This window comes from Osmerus eperlanus, chromosome 7, assembly GCF_963692335.1.
Source record: "Osmerus eperlanus chromosome 7, fOsmEpe2.1, whole genome shotgun sequence".
NCBI lineage: Eukaryota > Metazoa > Chordata > Actinopteri > Osmeriformes > Osmeridae > Osmerus > Osmerus eperlanus.
This window is the reverse complement of record NC_085024.1, coordinates 17,298,588-17,316,871: the sequence shown is the minus strand read 5'-3', so window position 1 is coordinate 17,316,871 and position 18,284 is coordinate 17,298,588. Positions and strand designations below refer to the sequence as shown.

Sequence of the window (18,284 nt, the reverse complement as noted above, 5' to 3'; positions counted from 1 at the left end):
ACAATAATCGCACAAATTAGGGACAATAAATAAGTGAGTGATTGGTTGTTTCCATTACGCAAATGTCAATTCCAGTCGTACGATCTGTCATCCACCGTACAATGCCAGGCCAAGGGGAAGTTGACAGAAGTGGGAAGGGACAACCAGCCTTATGAATTTGCTCTTGTTGGATAGACATTGAAGTGTCGCAAATATTCATCAGAGGGAAATTTTCCTTCATTTGGAAATAAGGTGTGTAACATTATCTAGGAAGCTGACTTGTGGTCAGAAGTGTAGGTTTGAAAACTAGGCTAATTTCCCCTTAGGCCGAACGTTCTTTTTTGTTATGTTTTAGCATTACCCAATCAAGTGTTCATGCTAACTACTAGCTAGCTAACTATACTGCTACCCGGTTGTGTTTACATGTATACATTGAAACTGATGTATTGTTCCATTAGAATGCGTTTATGGGTAGATGAGGCTGCGATATGCAATACATGTAGCTAGTGCTAGCAAGCTTATGTCAACGACATTTCCAATAGTAGTCTAGCTAGCTAGTTGGCTAACGACGTAAGATCGTCTGATGTCTTGGTATTGTTAGCTTGCTAACTTGTCTCAATTTATAGTAAATATCTAAGTTAAGAACTGCCTATATAACTAGCTAGGTAGTTGGCTTGCAAGTAATGTGCTTTCCCAACCTATAGCTCTATATCACGTTAGCTAACTAGCTTAAGCTTGATGCTACATATACCTAGTTGGAGCTAGCGAGCTAAAAACAAGCCATCCAGACTCAGTTTTCGCCTGCCAATTTTAGCCGCCCTGCTTCTGTTAGCTAGTTTGTTTACCTGTACCTAGCTAGCTAGTCAGCTAATATGAGCCAATCAACAGTGGTCAGGCTATCTGTGGTCAAGACTGTGACGTAACACGATTTCAACCCACTTCACAGTATTTTTGGCTTGACAAGCTTGTGTTTACTTGTACTCTTATTCAAGATAATGTCTACAGCCTCCATTACAAAAGTTAGCTATGTGTCAAAGCTAATTTGCATTGTAGTTATTTAGATTGCAGGGCACGTCGTTGGCCATTTCAGTATTATATAGGCCAGGTAATAATGTGCTCTTCCTTTTGAATAGGTTTTGGAGTGATAACTCAAACAATACTTCTGCAATTGAGATAGGCACGTAGGACATGGCAAGTAAAGGTGGAGCAACACGACCCAATGGGCCCAACGCAGGCAACAAGATCTGCCAGTTCAAGCTAGTGCTCTTAGGAGAGTCTGCAGTGGGAAAGTCCAGTCTGGTCCTGCGCTTTGTTAAGGGCCAATTTCATGAATTCCAAGAGAGCACAATTGGCGGTATGTTAACTTGTAGGCTAGATGTCTGCATTCTTCAGAGTGGGTTTTCAAAATAATGTGTGTTCATATCATGTATTTGACTTTCTGTTGTTTCATGAGTTGATTATTGAAATATACTGCACCTGTCTAACAAATGTAATTCTTGACCACAGTTCTGATGAATACCAGGTTGAACTCTTGCAACAAGGCCAGTGCAGGTTGTTTTTGTCGCACCGACACTTTTTTGTAAATGCTGATGATTTTATTGTTCTGTAGCTGCCTTTCTGACTCAGACAGTATGTTTGGATGACACAACGGTCAAGTTTGAGATTTGGGACACAGCTGGTCAGGAACGCTACCACAGTCTGGCACCAATGTACTACAGAGGTGCCCAGGCGGCCATAGTGGTCTATGACATCACAAACGAGGTGAGTCAGCCTCGGCATGTTTCATCCAGCTTGCAATCTGTCCTAAATACAAAAGTAGCACTGTTATGACTCTTCTCTCTCTTTATTATGACACCTTCCTCACCTGATCTAATTTACTTAATTAGGTAATGATGCACTTTGTTCTGTGTGCTAAAAAGAAAAACAATTTAAAAAAAAATTCAAGCACAGAATGGTATGACCAGGTTGTGTGGCCTACAGTAATTTATTCACTATCAATGAGACAAGTTTGCTAGCGATTAGGAAACACTTATTGTCATTAGTGTTCTCGTATAATGAGACCATACCATGAAATTTGAAAATGAAAGTCCAGAAACGAAACGTGGTATTGGAGGGGGAGGGTCTTGTTGTGTGCCTCCTTCATATGAAGCTTGTTATTTATGTAGAAATGTCATACCCTGATTCCTTTCTGTTTGCCAGGAGTCTTTTGCACGAGCTAAGAACTGGGTGAAAGAGCTGCAGAGACAAGCCAGTCCAAATATTGTAATAGCCTTGGCTGGGAACAAGGCTGACCTGGCGAACAAAAGGGCATTGGACTTTCAGGTTTGTGCCAGTAAATTTGCTGTGTTGACATGCTATGCCACATTGACATGTCTGTTTTCTAACATAGTAATAGAAAGTCATACAAAATGACTGGGTTCATTGAAATGTCTGAATTGTCACCTTGGGGTTGTACTTGTTTGCTTCACAGGATGCACAGTCATATGCAGATGATAACAGTTTGCTTTTCATGGAAACATCAGCAAAGACTTCTATGAATGTTAATGAGATATTTATGGCCATTGGTAAGTCTTTTACCATCAAAGTGGAACACAAATTGCCAGCTGAGTAGAATCTGATATATATATATACTTATTTTATTTTATTATGAATTTTGAACTCAACACACTATTGTGATACTTCATTCCAACACAACCAAGTCTCATCTTTGTTTTTGCAGCCAAGAAATTACCCAAGAATGAGCCCCAGGCTGCCGGAACTAGCAGTGGGCGGAACAGGGGAGTGGACCTGACTGAGACAGCACAGCCCACCAGCCGTCCATGCTGCAGCAACTAACTCAGCCCCCAGGCCCCACCCTCTTGACAAGCACCTCCCTTCTACTTCTTCTCCCTTCTAACTCTTAACATCTGGATATGGAAGTCCCCTTCCAGACAACAGACCTTCCACTTCTCCACCTCACTCCCCTGGAATAGTTAAAAGACTCTGTATAGCTGCATTTCTAATACAATCTTTGTCTATTTTTTTTTTTTACTTTATTTTTTTCTTTTCTTTTTTTAAAGTGTGTACCAGTATAATTGATGCATGTATCACTACAAGGCCTAAAACATTTTTAACTTAGTTCAGTTTGAGGACTAACCTCTTTTGAAAGAATGAGCAACTTTTGAGTGTGTGTGTAATGTATAAAGGGTGTGTGCTCAGGGCTGATTCCCTAAAGCAAAGGTGTAACTTAACTTGTTATTTGACAGAATTAAGTGGAGTGGGTGGAAAGGAAGTTGTATTTGATTAGCCTCTGATACATTTTGTTTGTGGGTTTAGTTTTCTTCCAACTAAAAGAAACCAAATTATCCCATAATGACCTGCCTGAAGGCTTTGACTGTTTGTGCTGTGTTGTGACAAGTGCAGTGTCAAGCAAGGACTCATTCCAACCGAGCATTCCTTCTCCTTGCATCTTCTGCAAAAACAACATCATCTGCTAAGCAGTTTGGCAGGAACACCAAGCGACTTTACACATCTACCCACAGCAACCTGTTGAACAGGATTCTTCGGGGGGTTTGTGATTGGACTGGATGATAAAGTCTAATCTTTTACTGACTTTCGCATCATGGGAAGTACTTTGTCAGACCGCAACATTCAACATCCAACCAGTAATTGATTCTGGGACTTAAAGGACGGCAAAAACAATATAATTGAGAACACCCATGGTCTTAAACCCATGGGCTGTTGTGCTCAGAAGAGTCCTTTGTAAATTGTTATAAATTGCTAAAACTTTAACAATTTAGTAGTACATTTGAGTAAATGTTTTCACATACTCACTGTTGTTATTCAGCAATCAACCGGTGTCAGATTTAGTGTCCTTCAGGTGAGTACCGTAGTAGACGTAGTAGACGATCAACATAAGGTTTGACTTCATCATAGCATGTGGAATATTCTCTCATAACTGTATAACAGGATGTTGACAATGTTGTCTTCTTCCTCTTCTAGTACAACTTGCCTGGAAAAAGTTAGCTTTTCCAGACAATTGTGCTCTAGGTTTTGCAACTTCATCACAAACTGGTCAAATTATAATCAATGGTGGTCTTTTAAAATATATGTAGACCTAGTGTTAACAAAATCAAAGCATCTCCCCGTGTTTTGTTACATTTTATGTCAGATATGACTTTTATTGCATTGCACAATTGTTTGTTATATTGTAGTTAATGCCCATTAAATTTTATAAAACTGATGAACTCTTGGATTTGCTAACATAGCCTACCGCCAAAAGCAGTTGGGTATCAAACTAATTGGCGGTCTTTTTGCTCAATTTCACGGATGTAAAACAGTGATAGCGATGGACTGATTAATATGTGTCCAAGTTAATAAATATAATACCTGAGGTCTATCCATTGCCTTTATTGTTTTACAAATTTGACGAATAACACATAAATGCAAGTTTGTATTGCAGTGTTAGGCTAAAGTCTAGATTATTTTTTTTCACAATACTTTTGAATACTGCTGAAAAATGAGACAAATTAATTTAATACTTTTTCCACTGCTGAAAAATGAGACATTAAAATTAACTGTCAAGTCTCCTCGTTGAGAGTGTAATTGTTTATCGTGTCCGTTCTCCGAAGCAGTATGACCATGACTGAAATATTTTCCCTTGAACCTGAAACAATTGCTGCATCCACCAGCTCTCTGCAAATATCAGCTGCAAGGCACTCATAGTCCACATGAAGTGTCCTCAAAGTGCAGACGTCATGCTCCTTCCCACTGGGTCCACTCTCCTGAGGGAAGACTGAGGAGAAACCCTCTCCTTGTGTATTTGTTATTCTTATGACCTCACTTCCTTCTTCCCCCTGCAGGGTTTCAGAATTTTTGATCCTAACTTCCAAGTCATTTTTTTCATTCAAGGGTACTTGGTCATCTGGAAAGAGGGACTCCTGTCTGGACTGTCCACGAGTATCTGAAATGGACGATGGCTCCTCACAGGTTTTGATAAGTTGAGGAGCTTTAGACATGGATGAGTTCTGTGTCATCTCAGTGACGGTCTGGGCTATCTCCGCAACTGCATTCACATCCAATGCCTCCCAAAGACCACTGGAGGCCAAGACCAGAAGTCTGTAAGACTGTTCAATGGGGAGAGATACTACGTGAGGCACAGGGATGATTGACTTCCTTAATTTACTGTCACCGTAGTGACCGAGCCCTCTGGTGGCTCTGGTAATTCCCTCAACAAGCCCATGTTGTTTATTGATGCTGATGGAGCCCCCTTTTCGCATGATACGGTTTCGCTCCTTTGGATTGGAAGTGCTGTGGTCTTCCGTTAGGCGGTAACCTCGTCCCTTCTTGTAGAGCACTGCATGCACATTTCCTATCATCACAGTATGAAAGAAAAAAGAGTTAACCACAGTTTGAAATGAGCTTACTGCTGCAATTTACCATTATGTAAGGTGAAACCTACATTTACATATTAGCACTTGGTAGTAACACTAACTTAGCTCATATTATGAATAGGCTACCAACCACAATTAGCAATGAGAATTCTTCCACATGGAGCTTCCTGTAAAGTTTGGTTGACTGTTGAAGCAATTCCTCTCCCATGTTCCCCCACATGTTGCCATAGATGTGGGGAAGCCTCTGTGTCTATAAGGCAGACCAGAGCAGTGCAGCCACTCCAGCGAATCCTAGAGGACTCACTCCTCCCCAGACCCAAAATTCTGTCCATCTTAGAGAAGGCTGTATTGAAGACTAGGTTTAACTGCTCCACTTTGGTTTCATTCTCCTGTTCTGAAGCGACTAGTGTGTTTGGACCTTGGCCTGGTTGAGGCTTGCAGTCCTCCTGGAATAGAGCGTCAAAACGGGACAAGAGATCTGCTTGGTCTTTCTCCAAGGACAAGGAGAAGTCCTGTTTCGAAAGTTGATCGAGTATTAACAGAGGTAACTCCCTGGATGCTGTTGTGGCAGAGTTCTGTCCGTGGAACCCATCAAAGATCCCAAAGAAACTGGTCCCCTCTTTGCCTCCGAAACACTCCTTATAGACTGTCACATCCTCCATATCTCTTTTCCACGTGGTGTTTCTTTCCTCGCACACTGCCACGGCATGGACCAAGGGGTTGTTCCCTTTGTGTGTACTGACTCTGTATTCTGGCATGTGGCAAAGATGCTCAGCCTCCACACACTTGGCCCCTGCACTGGAGTGCCTTTCAGCTTTCACTAAATCGAAGATCGTTTCGCTATCAAGTATATTGTGTTGGGAAGTATGGGGGCTGCCAGAATCAGGAGTGGACCCAAAATAATCCTCAGGGAGCAAATGTAAGCAAGGAGTCGGGGATGAAACATGAGTAATTTACCATATATTGAATTTGTGAGTTATGAGTAAATTTGAATACATTTGCATTTCAAGTAATATAAAGTTACATGAAAAAAAATCTGTAAATGTACTTATGTAGTTTATGTGAATTAATCTGTACCATGGGTCCATTAGGCTCGCTTGAAGTTGTTGAAGTACGGTACTTGTAATATTGGATTCAGCTGTTTACAGGCCTTCCCACGGAAACAGTTTCCTTGGTAACAAAAGGCACTGTGACAGAGTGCTGTGTCTAGATGCAGTCATGCAAAAGTTTTTTTATTTATGCTTTTTTTAGTTCAGGATTTGATCTACATGGCAAAAAGTTGATTTAGTAGAAACAAATATGCTGGGAAGGTACAGTTAATTCAAAAGACAAAAATGACCTTCCTGAATTGACCTATTTTATCCATTAGATGGCAGCAGTAAACTGAGTTAAACCTGACTTTTCGCTTAATGAAGCTGCATACATGTGTATCAATGCCTTTTCTTCAACATAACCAAGAAAAATCATCAAAGGTTACAGTTATAGTACACATCGACATATTTCTCACCCAAGAAGAAGTATTTAAAGCTAAATGGATGTGCATATTGTAACAACAAAACATCAGCAATTCAAATCAGTTTTATTAGACAGGCTCCTCACAGTATGAGGGATGTGGGGTTTGGCTCTGTCTGTACCTGTCCTGATTTTCACCACTAACCATGAGATGTCAGCTGCGTGACAATCTCATTACGATGGAAACTCCCCCGCCTCTTAATGCATTACTGATATGTTTCCCATAAATCGTAGTATGAGTGTAGTGTTCTACTTATGACAAAGAGGCACCTTTGAAAACATCCAAACACAACCACACATGAAAATGTATATACACACACACGCTCCCACACACACGCACACACACGTGTGCGCAGACACACACACACTGAACTGTCTACACATCCTACACACTTCTAAAACCTGGCCTCCTTATACTGAACATATAATATTGTACATCTTATACATCTGATGGTTGTTAATTGAGACCTCCTTTGCAACCAATAATATAAAGCCTAGACATCCCATGTCCTAGGCATGTTCATGAAACTTCTCTATATTTCAATCCATGTTGTTGTTTCATAACACTTGCCCATTTCATATGCATACCTCACCCATATGGCCCCAGTTACAGTAAATGTAGTAAATTTGTAGTGTGTTTTAAATCGGAACACTTATTTGGTTCTTAGAGGTGAAGTGGAGCAGAGTAAGCATTTATAACATCATAGGGGCTGATATATTGGCCGGCGGTCACTGACTCGGAACCATTCCTTTTACTATTTCTCTGTCTTTGTAATTTATGGCACCTCTCTGATCCGTTCACACTTGAGAGCCCAGTGCCAGGCGGTCAGACACACTCTCTGTATGTTTATAGCACCCCATTATTTATTAGGGTCAAAGTGTCTTTCTCACTTGATTGACATCTGTTTGAGTCTAAATGTAATGACTAGCTAGTTGATGCGGCCATCATGGGGCCAAGGTGATTAGAACAAGGGCAGGTCACATGGTAATTCAAAAAAGCAGTCTACTGTGTAAATGTAATCTTGGAGGATACTGCTCATTCTATTTCCTCAAAGGTCATCTTGTATCAGACCTTAAGCAGTAAAACATGTTCATTGGAATACGAATAATTTGAAACATAACAAACATCGCTTTACTTCACGCTGTGGCCTCCTATTCTGATCATGTCATTATTATCAACTAGCATCAAGACGGTGTACATGTTATACTGGACAGGCACACATCGCATAACAATGGAAAATTGAAGAAAAATGGGGGCGGGGGGTTGTCCACCCTTAACCCACCTTTCCCTGCTCTCACTGGACTACTCCCTCCTTCATTACACCCACAAAATTGTCAGCCCCCTTCACTAATTACTGTATTTACCTTGTACACTAGTTATTACACTGGAATTTGGACAGGACGTGCAGTAGGGGCTATATAAAATTTTATATAGGGTTATATATGTTTTAAATATTTATTCAATCTTATGCTTTCAAGGAATGTTCGCGTAAAATTTAGATTTTGTTATAGAACAATTACGATTTTCTATCAACCACCAAGAACTTAGATTAGACTGATTCAGGAAATTGTAAAGAGGTGCAAGACCAATATTTCTAGAATGTGCCTGTACTTGTACAGTACTTGTTGCAAATGACAAATCAAAGTTTAGTTGTACAGTTTAAGTGTACAACAATTAAGAGACCATGTTGTTAACTTATAGCTCAGTGTACTGAAACATGTTTGACTTCTGAGTAGATTCTGACTAGCTTTTGAATTGGGTATTGTATATGTATGTCATACTGATGGGTTGGTATTGTTTTGGTCACTAAACCATAACATAGCTGGGATCTCTAATTTGCTTTTCATACTCCAGCAGACAAAAATCCCCAAACTACTGTAATGTTGAGCAACATACGGTTCTTGATGACTGTATTATGACTTCAGCAAGACAGAACCACATTTCAAAACACTGTTGCCAGGAGGAAAATTATTCTAAACTGCAGAAAGACAGATGGAAGAAAGATGTCAAAGTCCTACTGGAGTTAAATTATAATTGAGTTGCTTATCATGAGGTTGAATCTATAGCTGAACATACAGTAGACAGGCAAGCTGCCTGAATCTGTCCATGTCCTAAGGGTGAATTAGTTCCTGTTCATTTTCTGATTTGTATGCCACTCAAGCACTGGATCATTTCCCTACACCCCAGGAAACAGAAAGGAAAATCATCTCCAATAGCAACTAATGAAAAGCAGTGAACTTCTCGACCTTTTCAACTAAAAGAAAAAAGGCTATTCTAAAACAGACTCTTTATCAAAGCGTGTAGTAACAAAACACATTATTTGCCATGTTGCATGAGAGATTGTTTGGACTCAAAAAAGACAACTCACTAAAAATATGAGGCAGTATATTAAACTTTGGTGACACCATGAAACATGATCGTTTTTTAATAGCCATTGGCCATACATAGATGGAATCTTGGGTGATAATATATCTCAAACTAAGTTTTGCACAAAATGGCAAAGAAAATAGTACTAAGAAGCACTGTCCTGTAAATGTTTAATCAGTGATTTGTGAGCGGGCGGGGGGGTGCTCTATCTCTCAATGTAAACTTCCATCCAGTTCTATACTCCAGTGGTTCTCAACCCTGGTCCTCAAGTACCCCCTGTCCTACATGTTTTAGATCTTTCCCTGTTCCAACACACCTGATTCAAATGAATGGTCGTTAACAGGCTTCTGCATAACTAGATAACAACCCATTCATTTGAATCACGTGTGTTGAAGCAGGGAAACATCTAAAACATGCAGGACAGGGGGTAGTTGAGGACCAGGGTTGAGAACCACTGCTCTATACTCATCAATTTCTAGTTGCTTAAAATATTATTTAAAAAGAGAGGAGACCTTAACAAGCTTATTGTATTTTATGTATTTCAAGGTTTCAAGTACACTTGGCTCTTTCAACTACCAACAGAAGTACATAAGAAATCAAAGTGTGTCTTTTAATCCTTTTAAATCCTTGCAAGCTTGTATGTGATTCCACATTCAAATTAATCTCTAGCTTCAACAATTGAGCAAGGCATTAGTTAAGAGTTCTGAAGTACCCTGTTCTACACATTATATTTCTACAGTGCAGCTTCTATCAACAAACATGCCATACTAATGCTAACAGCTAGCATGGTGGCCTGCTACTGTAGCCAACTAACAAAGTGTGGGGGAGAAGTGTGAAAGCAATTGCATCAGCTGGAAATTATGACCAGCAGTCCAATTAAACTCAAGCCTGTGTATGTGCATGAATGGGAAAAGTAGCCCCTTTTTGTTATTCATAATTATCTGATGACATAGGGAGTCTGTTTTAAGCTTGTGTCCTATTCTCAGCTTCAGAAATACACTGTAAAAGCCTGTGTGTGCTTGCCAGTGGTTACCAGGCTGTTTAGCTGTCAGTCAGTTGAACAGTATGGCCCTGCTGCTGTGCTGTGTCAACTAAAAAAGTTTGATCTGCTGAGTCTTAAAGGTTTTCCATAATTGAAAACGAGCTGGTTTGCTTTATTGATCGGAATTAATATGGAGAAGGTCCCCATGTTACATTTATTCTGCCTCCACTCTTCTGGGAATAGATTTCCAATATATGTTGGAATATCTATGCAGGTTTGATTTTGGGCAATTAGGTCTTGCTCACAGATGGCATTAGAATACATACCAAGACACCTTGGGATCAGGGATCTGTGCATGTCAGTCAAGATCTCCCACACCAAACTGTATCAAACATTTCTGAATGGATTTCTGATCAGAATTTTTGTGCATCATCAGAAGGGACCGTGATAACAATAGTACGCTGGTTCATAATACAGCTAGAGACAAAGACAGGGTTTCTATGACAGTGGTATCTAGGGTGATGAGAGATGAGTGGCAAACCAGTAATGGTGTTGTTGGGCTGTTGTGCTTCACCACCCACATTAAGATTTAACAGTAACTCAAACTACAAAAGCTTGGCATATTTGCTTTCCAGTTTGTTTAGACTTCCCTCTGCTTTCCCTGAGCTGTGGCACCCTGCAGCTTTCTGTTTTCACTGCCGACTGGGAGAGGGTCAATCAATATCAGCCTGCTGATAGCTCTCTGGAACCACAGCAAGACAAGGCTGCATCCCCCTTACAGATGTTCTTGATTATTGTTCCATGGAGAGTAAATGGGAGCAAGATGGTGGTAAGCTATCCCACTAGCTGAGTTGCTCTGGTCCCAAGGAAGCCTGCTGTGTTATTTTCAGGCTGGGATTGTGGTGTGGAAATAAGCTCAACTAGTCGGAAAAGCCAGTTTTGTGTGTCAGAAATTGTGTAGACAGTTCCACCCCCCCGCCCCCTCGAGGTTAATATACTACAAACTTGGGAATGAAGCTTAAAGTTTCATGGAAAGGTTCAAACACTGAAGAATTGGGTTCAACATGTGATGACTTATGGTGTTGTAGTGGATTTTGTCCAAAATGTCAAATTCTGAGCTACAAAACCTGCCTATGTCAGTGACTCTGCTTCCTGAGTAGGAAATTGTTATTGTGAGCTTGAACTTTAGCTTATGTGTTCATTCAACCATGCTATACTGAGGTGTGTTTGTGTGTCTGTGTTTTAGTGCGTGTGTGTGCGTGTGTGTGTGTGTGTGTGTGTGTGTGTGTGTGTGTGAGAGAGAGATCTAAAGAGGGCATGTTTTGTTGATTTACAAAAGTTAGGAAAGTAAGACTCTTTATTTGGAATTATTCACCTGTAACACATTGACATGACACAGCACAGTACACAAGCTTCTTGTGGTCCCTCGAGCTCATGGTCATTCAGAACAGATTCTAGCTTGTATATCATCTGGGGCAATTATCAGTGGAGGAAACCACTCATACACAAACACACACACTTCCATGTTCACAGATGGACAGGGAAAACACTGGCACACATCACAAACACACATTATTCAAGAGAAGATACAATACTAAATACTCTAACCATCTAAAGCAGACAGAGAACAAAGGGGTGTAAAGTGCATATAGCAAAGTGGAAGGGGGCTTGCTCACTCTTTCTCTCAATATATTTAGTCTTAAATACAATTGTCAGTAACCTCCACTAAAGCAATGGTCTGAGTGTGACACAGTAGCTTCATGAATAGTATTTCCCTTGTACAGTTTTAGCTCAAACTGTGTTTGCATTACACAGAAATGACACTGCATAGTGGTGGTTTGTCTTATATATTATTGCGGTACAATGTAGGTCAAGGGTTTTAGAGTAGGAGTATGCATGGGCAAGAGAAAAGGATGTGTGGGATTATTAGCATGTAACAGTGGGAGGTACACAGGGAGTCAGACCTGGTTGGCAGCAATGAATCCATGTATGTTGGCATCATGAGTTAGCCCATTCAGACAATCCTAATGAATACTTAAGCGTTCCTACATTTCATTATTTATTTTATGTTGTCAGGGTTAAAAGAACTTCTCTAAATAAGTGAAATCGAACTTTCAAATACAGGTAATCTTTAGTAAATCGGGAATGACACTTTTTCTCCTGTTATCTTTTGATGTATCATGTTGCTAGGTGCTGGGGATCTGCAAAGCACATGTCATGTAAGCTGACACATGAGCTAAAACTTAAGGCAAAATTCAATCAGTGTTCAACTTCCAGAAGTTCTTTTTGAGAAAAATAAAATAAAAGGACTTCTGGGTTCTGATCTTACCCATAAATAAATTAAGGATCTGAAGAAGAAAAGAAAAAACATAGTCCAGTTGAACAGGAGATTGAGGGTAGATACTGATATGGAACAAGGTAATCCAAATAGCCAAAGGTGATGGATGGAGATGTCGTGTTTTATTGATAATAGTTTCCAGTAGTCCGCATCTTACAGACAAAGTTGTTCTTTAGACCAAATGCATAGTACGCTTCATATCCCTCTGGATGCGCTCCACAATGAGATCCATAGCTTTCCATAACAGGGTGGTGTTGTGATTTAGTAGGGAGCAAACAGAATCTGTGGATGGGAGGTCCTGACTGGGCCTGGGGCGGGGCGAAGCAACGCTGCAGACAGGGTCTGTGTCTGAAAGAGGGTAGGCGTAGGGGCATGGTTTGGGGTATGGGTTGTACGCAATGAGAAGGCAGAGCCCATGGCTGCCGCCATAGCTGCAAGGTGGCTGGGCAAGATTTGGGCCGTTGTCATAGGCTGGCATACTTCTTTACCCACGGTCAGCTTCACCTAAAAACCAGGGAGAGAAAGACAGTGAAATAGTGAGGAAACTGAAAACTGGAAAATGTACACAAACACATATCGGTGTCTAAAATCTTAGGTTTCAGAAGGTCATGAGAGTCATCTGACACCATCATCTGGTGTCAAGGGGAAAATACTGGTAAAATCAGGTAAAATCAAGGGAAGGGATTTTACAGCCTCTCTCAACAGTAAAATGGATATAATTGTTATGGGTTAGAGCTAAAAAAAAGAAAAAACGTTTTTAAATTTAAACATAAAATAAACTTTTCCTGATTTATTCAATTGATGATTGTCTAAACATAATTTTTAAAATCTTAGTACACAGTAAGTCTGATGTTCTCAGAAACATTATGAAGCTTTTCAGCATCTTTTCTTTTTTCCACCTCAATGCATTACACATTTTGCAGGACCATTACTTTAATTTGGCTTGTAAATCTATGAAGGTGGTAACACCTTGTACGGAACATAACACAGTGAAGAACACAGTTTTAGATGTAAAGAAAATAGACACATCCTACTCATTATTCATATATATTTACATTTAGTCATTTAGCAGACGCTCTTATCCAGAGCGACTTACAGTAAGTACAGGGACATTCTCACGAGGCAAGTAGGGTGAAGTGCCTTGCCCAAGGACACAATGTCATGTGGCATAACCGGGAATCGAACCAACAACCTTTTGATTAATAGCCCGACTCTCAACCGCTCAGCCATCTGACCCCTGATATAAATATACTGCCGTGACATTATATGGAATGGCATAATAGTATATCGACAAAGTGGCAGGACTTACTGGTTGTTTGGTCAGGTCTTTTGCAGGTTTGATGTAGGGGCTGTATTTGGGTTTGGCTGGTTTTCCCGCCGCTCTGTCTTTGTGTCGTCTGCTGCTAATGTGCTGGAAGGTTCAGAAAAATCCTTTTTCTCTACTAAAATCTTTTCTTTTCATAAACAACTATTTCAAACATTTACCGAGATTTTTCACACACCTGTTTGAGCTGTGTCTCTGAGTTGACATGCACATCGCAGGTCTCACAGTGAAAGGTTTTGTTCTGCAGGCCCGTGGCTGCTTTGGTGGGCATGGTCATTTTGCTCTTGATCCCTGGCCTTGGAAAGGACTTGATTGAGCCCATGCCATTTCTGGCCTCCAGCATGGTTTTGTGCTTCGTACCTATGGGTAGTTGAAGAAAAGGCTGTCAAGGTTCTGACAGGATTGAACCAAACTAGAGCCATACATGAAATACCCTTAGAAGATAGGTCATTTTTTCATTTCGATATAGCAGATGCTGTGTAAAAGCTCACTGCACAACGTTTTACAGAAATCAAGCTAAGCTAACAATCCCTCTTCAATAGACATTCCTCCCTAAGTCTCAACAGCACTAAAATACCATGACGATGGGGAGCCCCAGTAGCTCCCCAGATAAGTGTGCATACAATGCAGGTTTGAATCTGGGTTCTAATCTGGCCATTGCCCTTTGCTGCATGTCTTCCCCTCTCTCTCTCTCTCTCTCTCTCTCTCTCTCTCTCTCTCTCTCTCTCTCTCTCTCTCTCTCTCTCTCTCTCTCTCTCTCTCTCTCTCCCCCTCTCTTTCTCTCTCTCTCTCCCTGCCTTTCCTGTCACACTTCACTTAGAAACTGTTCAACAAAACATGAAAAACGGCACAAAAAGACTGTCAATGCCATACAATTTGATGAACAAGCCCAACTGGCATAGCACTAAAACAAATATTAAACTCTCTTGCAGCATCTGCCAAGTTGCGTCCAGAATGGGGACGAGAGGAGGGGATGGTAGTCCAGTCTCTCACCGCTGTTGTGAGCCTCTAGCTGGGAGGCTGAGTTGACGGCCACCTTGCATAGAGAGCAGTACAGCAGACGCTTGGCTTTCTCCTCCTCTGTCTCCGGCTCGGCCTCGGCTTCCGCCTCCTCGTCCACTTCCAGGGGCGATGCTGGCTTAGACGGCTGCCTCTCATCCTCTAACATGGCTGAGGTAGTCTCTGTCCGTGTGGTTGTGAGGGGAACTGGGGTCAGCTCAGTTGCCAGTGGTGCCAATGTAAGTGTCAGAGGTGGTGTCAATTTGAGTACAGGAGATAATGGCAAATGTGCCACTTCAGGGTTTTTATCTGCAAAGGGAAAGAGAAAGGTTATTTTTAATGGATTATTTTTAAACCTTCAGTACTGGATGGTTTTGGAGGACTCCTTTGTGTGCCAGTTAATACTTCAAATGTTTGTTGCTTTGGTGTAACATGACCATGTTAGCTAATTCAGAGAAAACCACAGATAATTTTCCTAAAATATTATTTTATTAAATATATATTAAAAAAGTTTAACTTAAATTAAAAAAAAAGTGTAACTTAAATTTAAGTTAATAATTTGTGTTTCCCCTTTTCATATGTACAGTATTTTGCAATGTATAGCATGGCATTTTCAGTTTCTACTGCAATATGACAATACTTGCTTTTAAAGCTGTTATTACATAACCAAGTCTGGGAGGAAAAACACCTTATAAGACCAGCTCTCAAACCTCAAAACAATTATCTCATATCATAAAGTGATGGACAACACATGTTACTATAAACTGTTCCTAGTTTACCAAAATGAAATTTTGCCTTGGCAGCATCCCCTGATCAATGTCAATGCCTCTCAGTACTCCACTGTCCACTGAAACAGAGTGAGCAAAGAGGGCCAATCAATAGTGAATTATGTTGTGCTATTTTTGTGAGCCAATATGTATGGCTCTTATTTCTTCCCAAAAGAGGTGTCAGAGCAATGAGATACGGAACGGAGCAACACTGGCACCAGACATCTATCATCATTCAGACATATCTGCTTTTTGCAGAAAGATTCATTGCAGGGAAGGATTTATGTTTCATGGGATCTATGTTTCTCAATAATTGAACATCTTAATCCTATGTACAATGACTAGCAAAAAACCCTAGCATCATAGTTACAACATTCCATAGACAAACAGCTCAATAGACAATATGAATTGTATTTCATTATGTCACTTTAAGTCACTGCCATTTGCATGGGCAAATTTACTTAACGATTATTTGCAAGTCACCTTCTTGCTTGTGTTGAATAATGATCATGCTGAGAGGAAAGGAACACCGTGACCTCACACCACTCTGTAATTAAAGTCCACATACTCCCACATCACTCTGGACTGTCAGACATCATAACACACCCCAGCATGGTAACCAAAAATCAAAACCAACTCACCAAGGACCCAAAGCTATCATCACACCCGTTTCCGTGGCCAGTTTGAAAGCACAATGAGCAACTTTTCAGGTTGCTTTAGGATTCTACATATACAGGATGTGTTTGCTTTAAAATCTGTGTTTGAGTATGCATAGTAGTGTGTTGACTGCCTGTGTAACTAATTTGTGAGTTGTGCTTCCTGCACCAGTCACTGTACACAACTTGTATTGGTAATGGCCCTTTCATGTACCTTTACTGTAACATTTTCTGCCTCCCGGAAGGGTCTGGTCAACCTGTCCATGTGTTTGTCCTTGCATCACCATTCACTCATCTTCCTTTAATGCCATTAAAGACCCATTGGCCTTTGGAGGCAGGTGATTAAAGTGTACTTTGCCTGGCCTAGAACGCCCTCTACACAGGAAAGCCTCCAGGAATTCACAGCACCACTCTCTGTGACCTAACTGGCTCTGGGAGGCCCAGTTAAGAACTCAATCCCCTCTCATTAACGGAGGTAATGACTGTGATCAATCTAAAGTTGCTGTGGGTGAGAGCTGACAGCTTTGGAAGAGAGTGTGAGAGTAGAAAGAGGAAGCAACGAGGAAGGAAGCAAGAAGGTAAGAGGGACTGATAAAAGAAGACTGAAAGGGAGAATTGGGGAGTTGAGAAACAGTAAAAAGGTGAATGACAGAGTACATGAAAAAATTAAGAGGAGGATGAGCAAAGAGACAGAGAAGATATTAAACGTGAGTAAGAGGAAGACGCAATTAAATAGACAGAACGAGTTAGAGGGCGAAGTAAGTGCCACAAAGAGTGAAGATATTAGTGAGGGGAAAGCAGACGAGTTCTGTGACTCTCTTTGAGAGCTAACAATCCTTTTCTTCCTCAGTTTCTATACCTCCATAGCGCCTGAGTCTCTCTGGAGATCTCCTTTGGTGATAAAGCAGACATGTGCCTCTGAAATCCTTCCTCTCCTGATAAGCTTCCAGGCAATCACAAGACTCCCAAGAGATCTGATTACCTTTCTCAATGATGCTGGATTAAGCTCTTTAATTAAAATGATTAGACCCCATTATATGTCACAACCATTTAAAGGACAGGAATCCCTCAAGGCTGAATTCTATCTTCCATTAAAATACATTTTTGCTTATCAATGTTCAAAGTAAAGAAGAAAAGGTCATCTACAGCAGCCCTCTTGACAACAATGTGGTTTTGATATTTCAATGAAGATGTGAAATTAGCTCTATAGGTATTCCACATCAATAGTTGCAATTATCATTTTGATTATGGGACAACTGTCTTTGAGATCACAGCAGTGATCCTTGGCCTCAAGTCGACCAACCAATACTTTCCCATATTTTTCTAAGGTGAGTAAAGTAAACACAAATACACAAGTGGTAAAAGTGTGTTGTTCTGCCTAGTTTGAGATTCATAAAGTACAACTGTGTATTACTACAATTGTTACATAGATAGATAGACACATTATCCAGTATTTTAACTCATTTTACCCAGGCATGGTCATTTGCAGTCATCATCTTAGTTTCTCTTTGATGTACCTCGACTGTGTACAGGTTTTTTCCAACCCGGTGCTCACCAAAGAAGTGTTTTGGGCAGATTTGTATTCCTGTCTTTGAAAAAGACATGGAGAGTGAGGGAGGAAGCAGTGGAGCAAGTGCTGCTAGCTGAACAAGCCTACGCTAGCACCCTGCCTCCTCAAGCCTGCTCCGCTGTACAGCTGCTGTCAGGGCTGGCAAGGCTCCCTTGACAATCTCCTCTTTAATAGCTAATATCAGGGTACATTTCCTCGGGCACTGGGCTGGAACTGAAAGATGTCGGGCCATGCTACAGGCATCTCTCTCTCGCACTCTCTCTCTCTCTCTCTCTCTCTCTCTCTCTCTCTCTCTCTCTCTCTCTCTCTCTCTCTCTCTCTCTCTCTCTCTCTCTCTCTCTCTCTCTCTCTGTTTGGCATTGGAGCAGACATACACTCAGACACATACGCAGGCTTGACGGGTGGCTACTGAGTCAC

At 40.8% G+C, this 18,284-nt stretch overlaps 3 protein-coding genes across 8 annotated transcripts in view; 1 reads left to right on the top strand and 2 right to left on the bottom strand.

The window, feature by feature from the left end:
• The first annotated feature begins 83 nt into the window (after positions 1-83).
• On the top strand, positions 84-4,201 carry rab5ab (RAB5A, member RAS oncogene family, b). 2 transcript variants are annotated; one of them, XM_062465364.1, is made up of 6 exons: positions 84-231; positions 1,113-1,333; positions 1,589-1,740; positions 2,179-2,301; positions 2,450-2,543; positions 2,699-4,201. In XM_062465364.1, exons 2-6 carry the CDS (start codon positions 1,168-1,170, stop codon positions 2,812-2,814), a joined length of 651 nt encoding a protein of 216 aa, XP_062321348.1. In that variant the 5' UTR covers positions 84-231; positions 1,113-1,167; the 3' UTR covers positions 2,815-4,201. The 2 variants fall into 2 exon arrangements, with proteins under 2 accessions (XP_062321348.1, XP_062321349.1); XM_062465365.1 differs by having other exon boundaries at positions 102-231; positions 1,157-1,333.
• Positions 4,202-4,538: 337 nt separating this feature from the next.
• On the bottom strand, positions 4,539-6,109 carry LOC134023849 (protein phosphatase 2C-like domain-containing protein 1). Its single transcript, XM_062466207.1, has 2 exons — positions 5,482-6,109; positions 4,539-5,329 (listed from the first exon to the last, which is right to left on the bottom strand). Exons 1-2 carry the CDS (start codon positions 6,107-6,109, stop codon positions 4,539-4,541), a joined length of 1,419 nt encoding a protein of 472 aa, XP_062322191.1.
• Positions 6,110-11,552: 5,443 nt separating this feature from the next.
• The window catches only part of znf385d (zinc finger protein 385D), a 30,032-nt gene continuing 23,300 nt past the window's right edge, over positions 11,553-18,284 (bottom strand). For all 5 annotated transcript variants that reach the window (XM_062465360.1, XM_062465359.1, XM_062465362.1 and 2 more), the window contains 4 exons: positions 14,869-15,183; positions 14,054-14,235; positions 13,861-13,962; positions 11,553-13,055 (listed from right to left, as the gene is read on the bottom strand). In XM_062465360.1, coding sequence (XP_062321344.1) covers positions 12,813-13,055; positions 13,861-13,962; positions 14,054-14,235; positions 14,869-15,183 — 842 coding nt within the window. In that variant the 3' untranslated portion in view covers positions 11,553-12,812. The remainder of the gene's footprint in view (positions 13,056-13,860; positions 13,963-14,053; positions 14,236-14,868; positions 15,184-18,284) is intronic.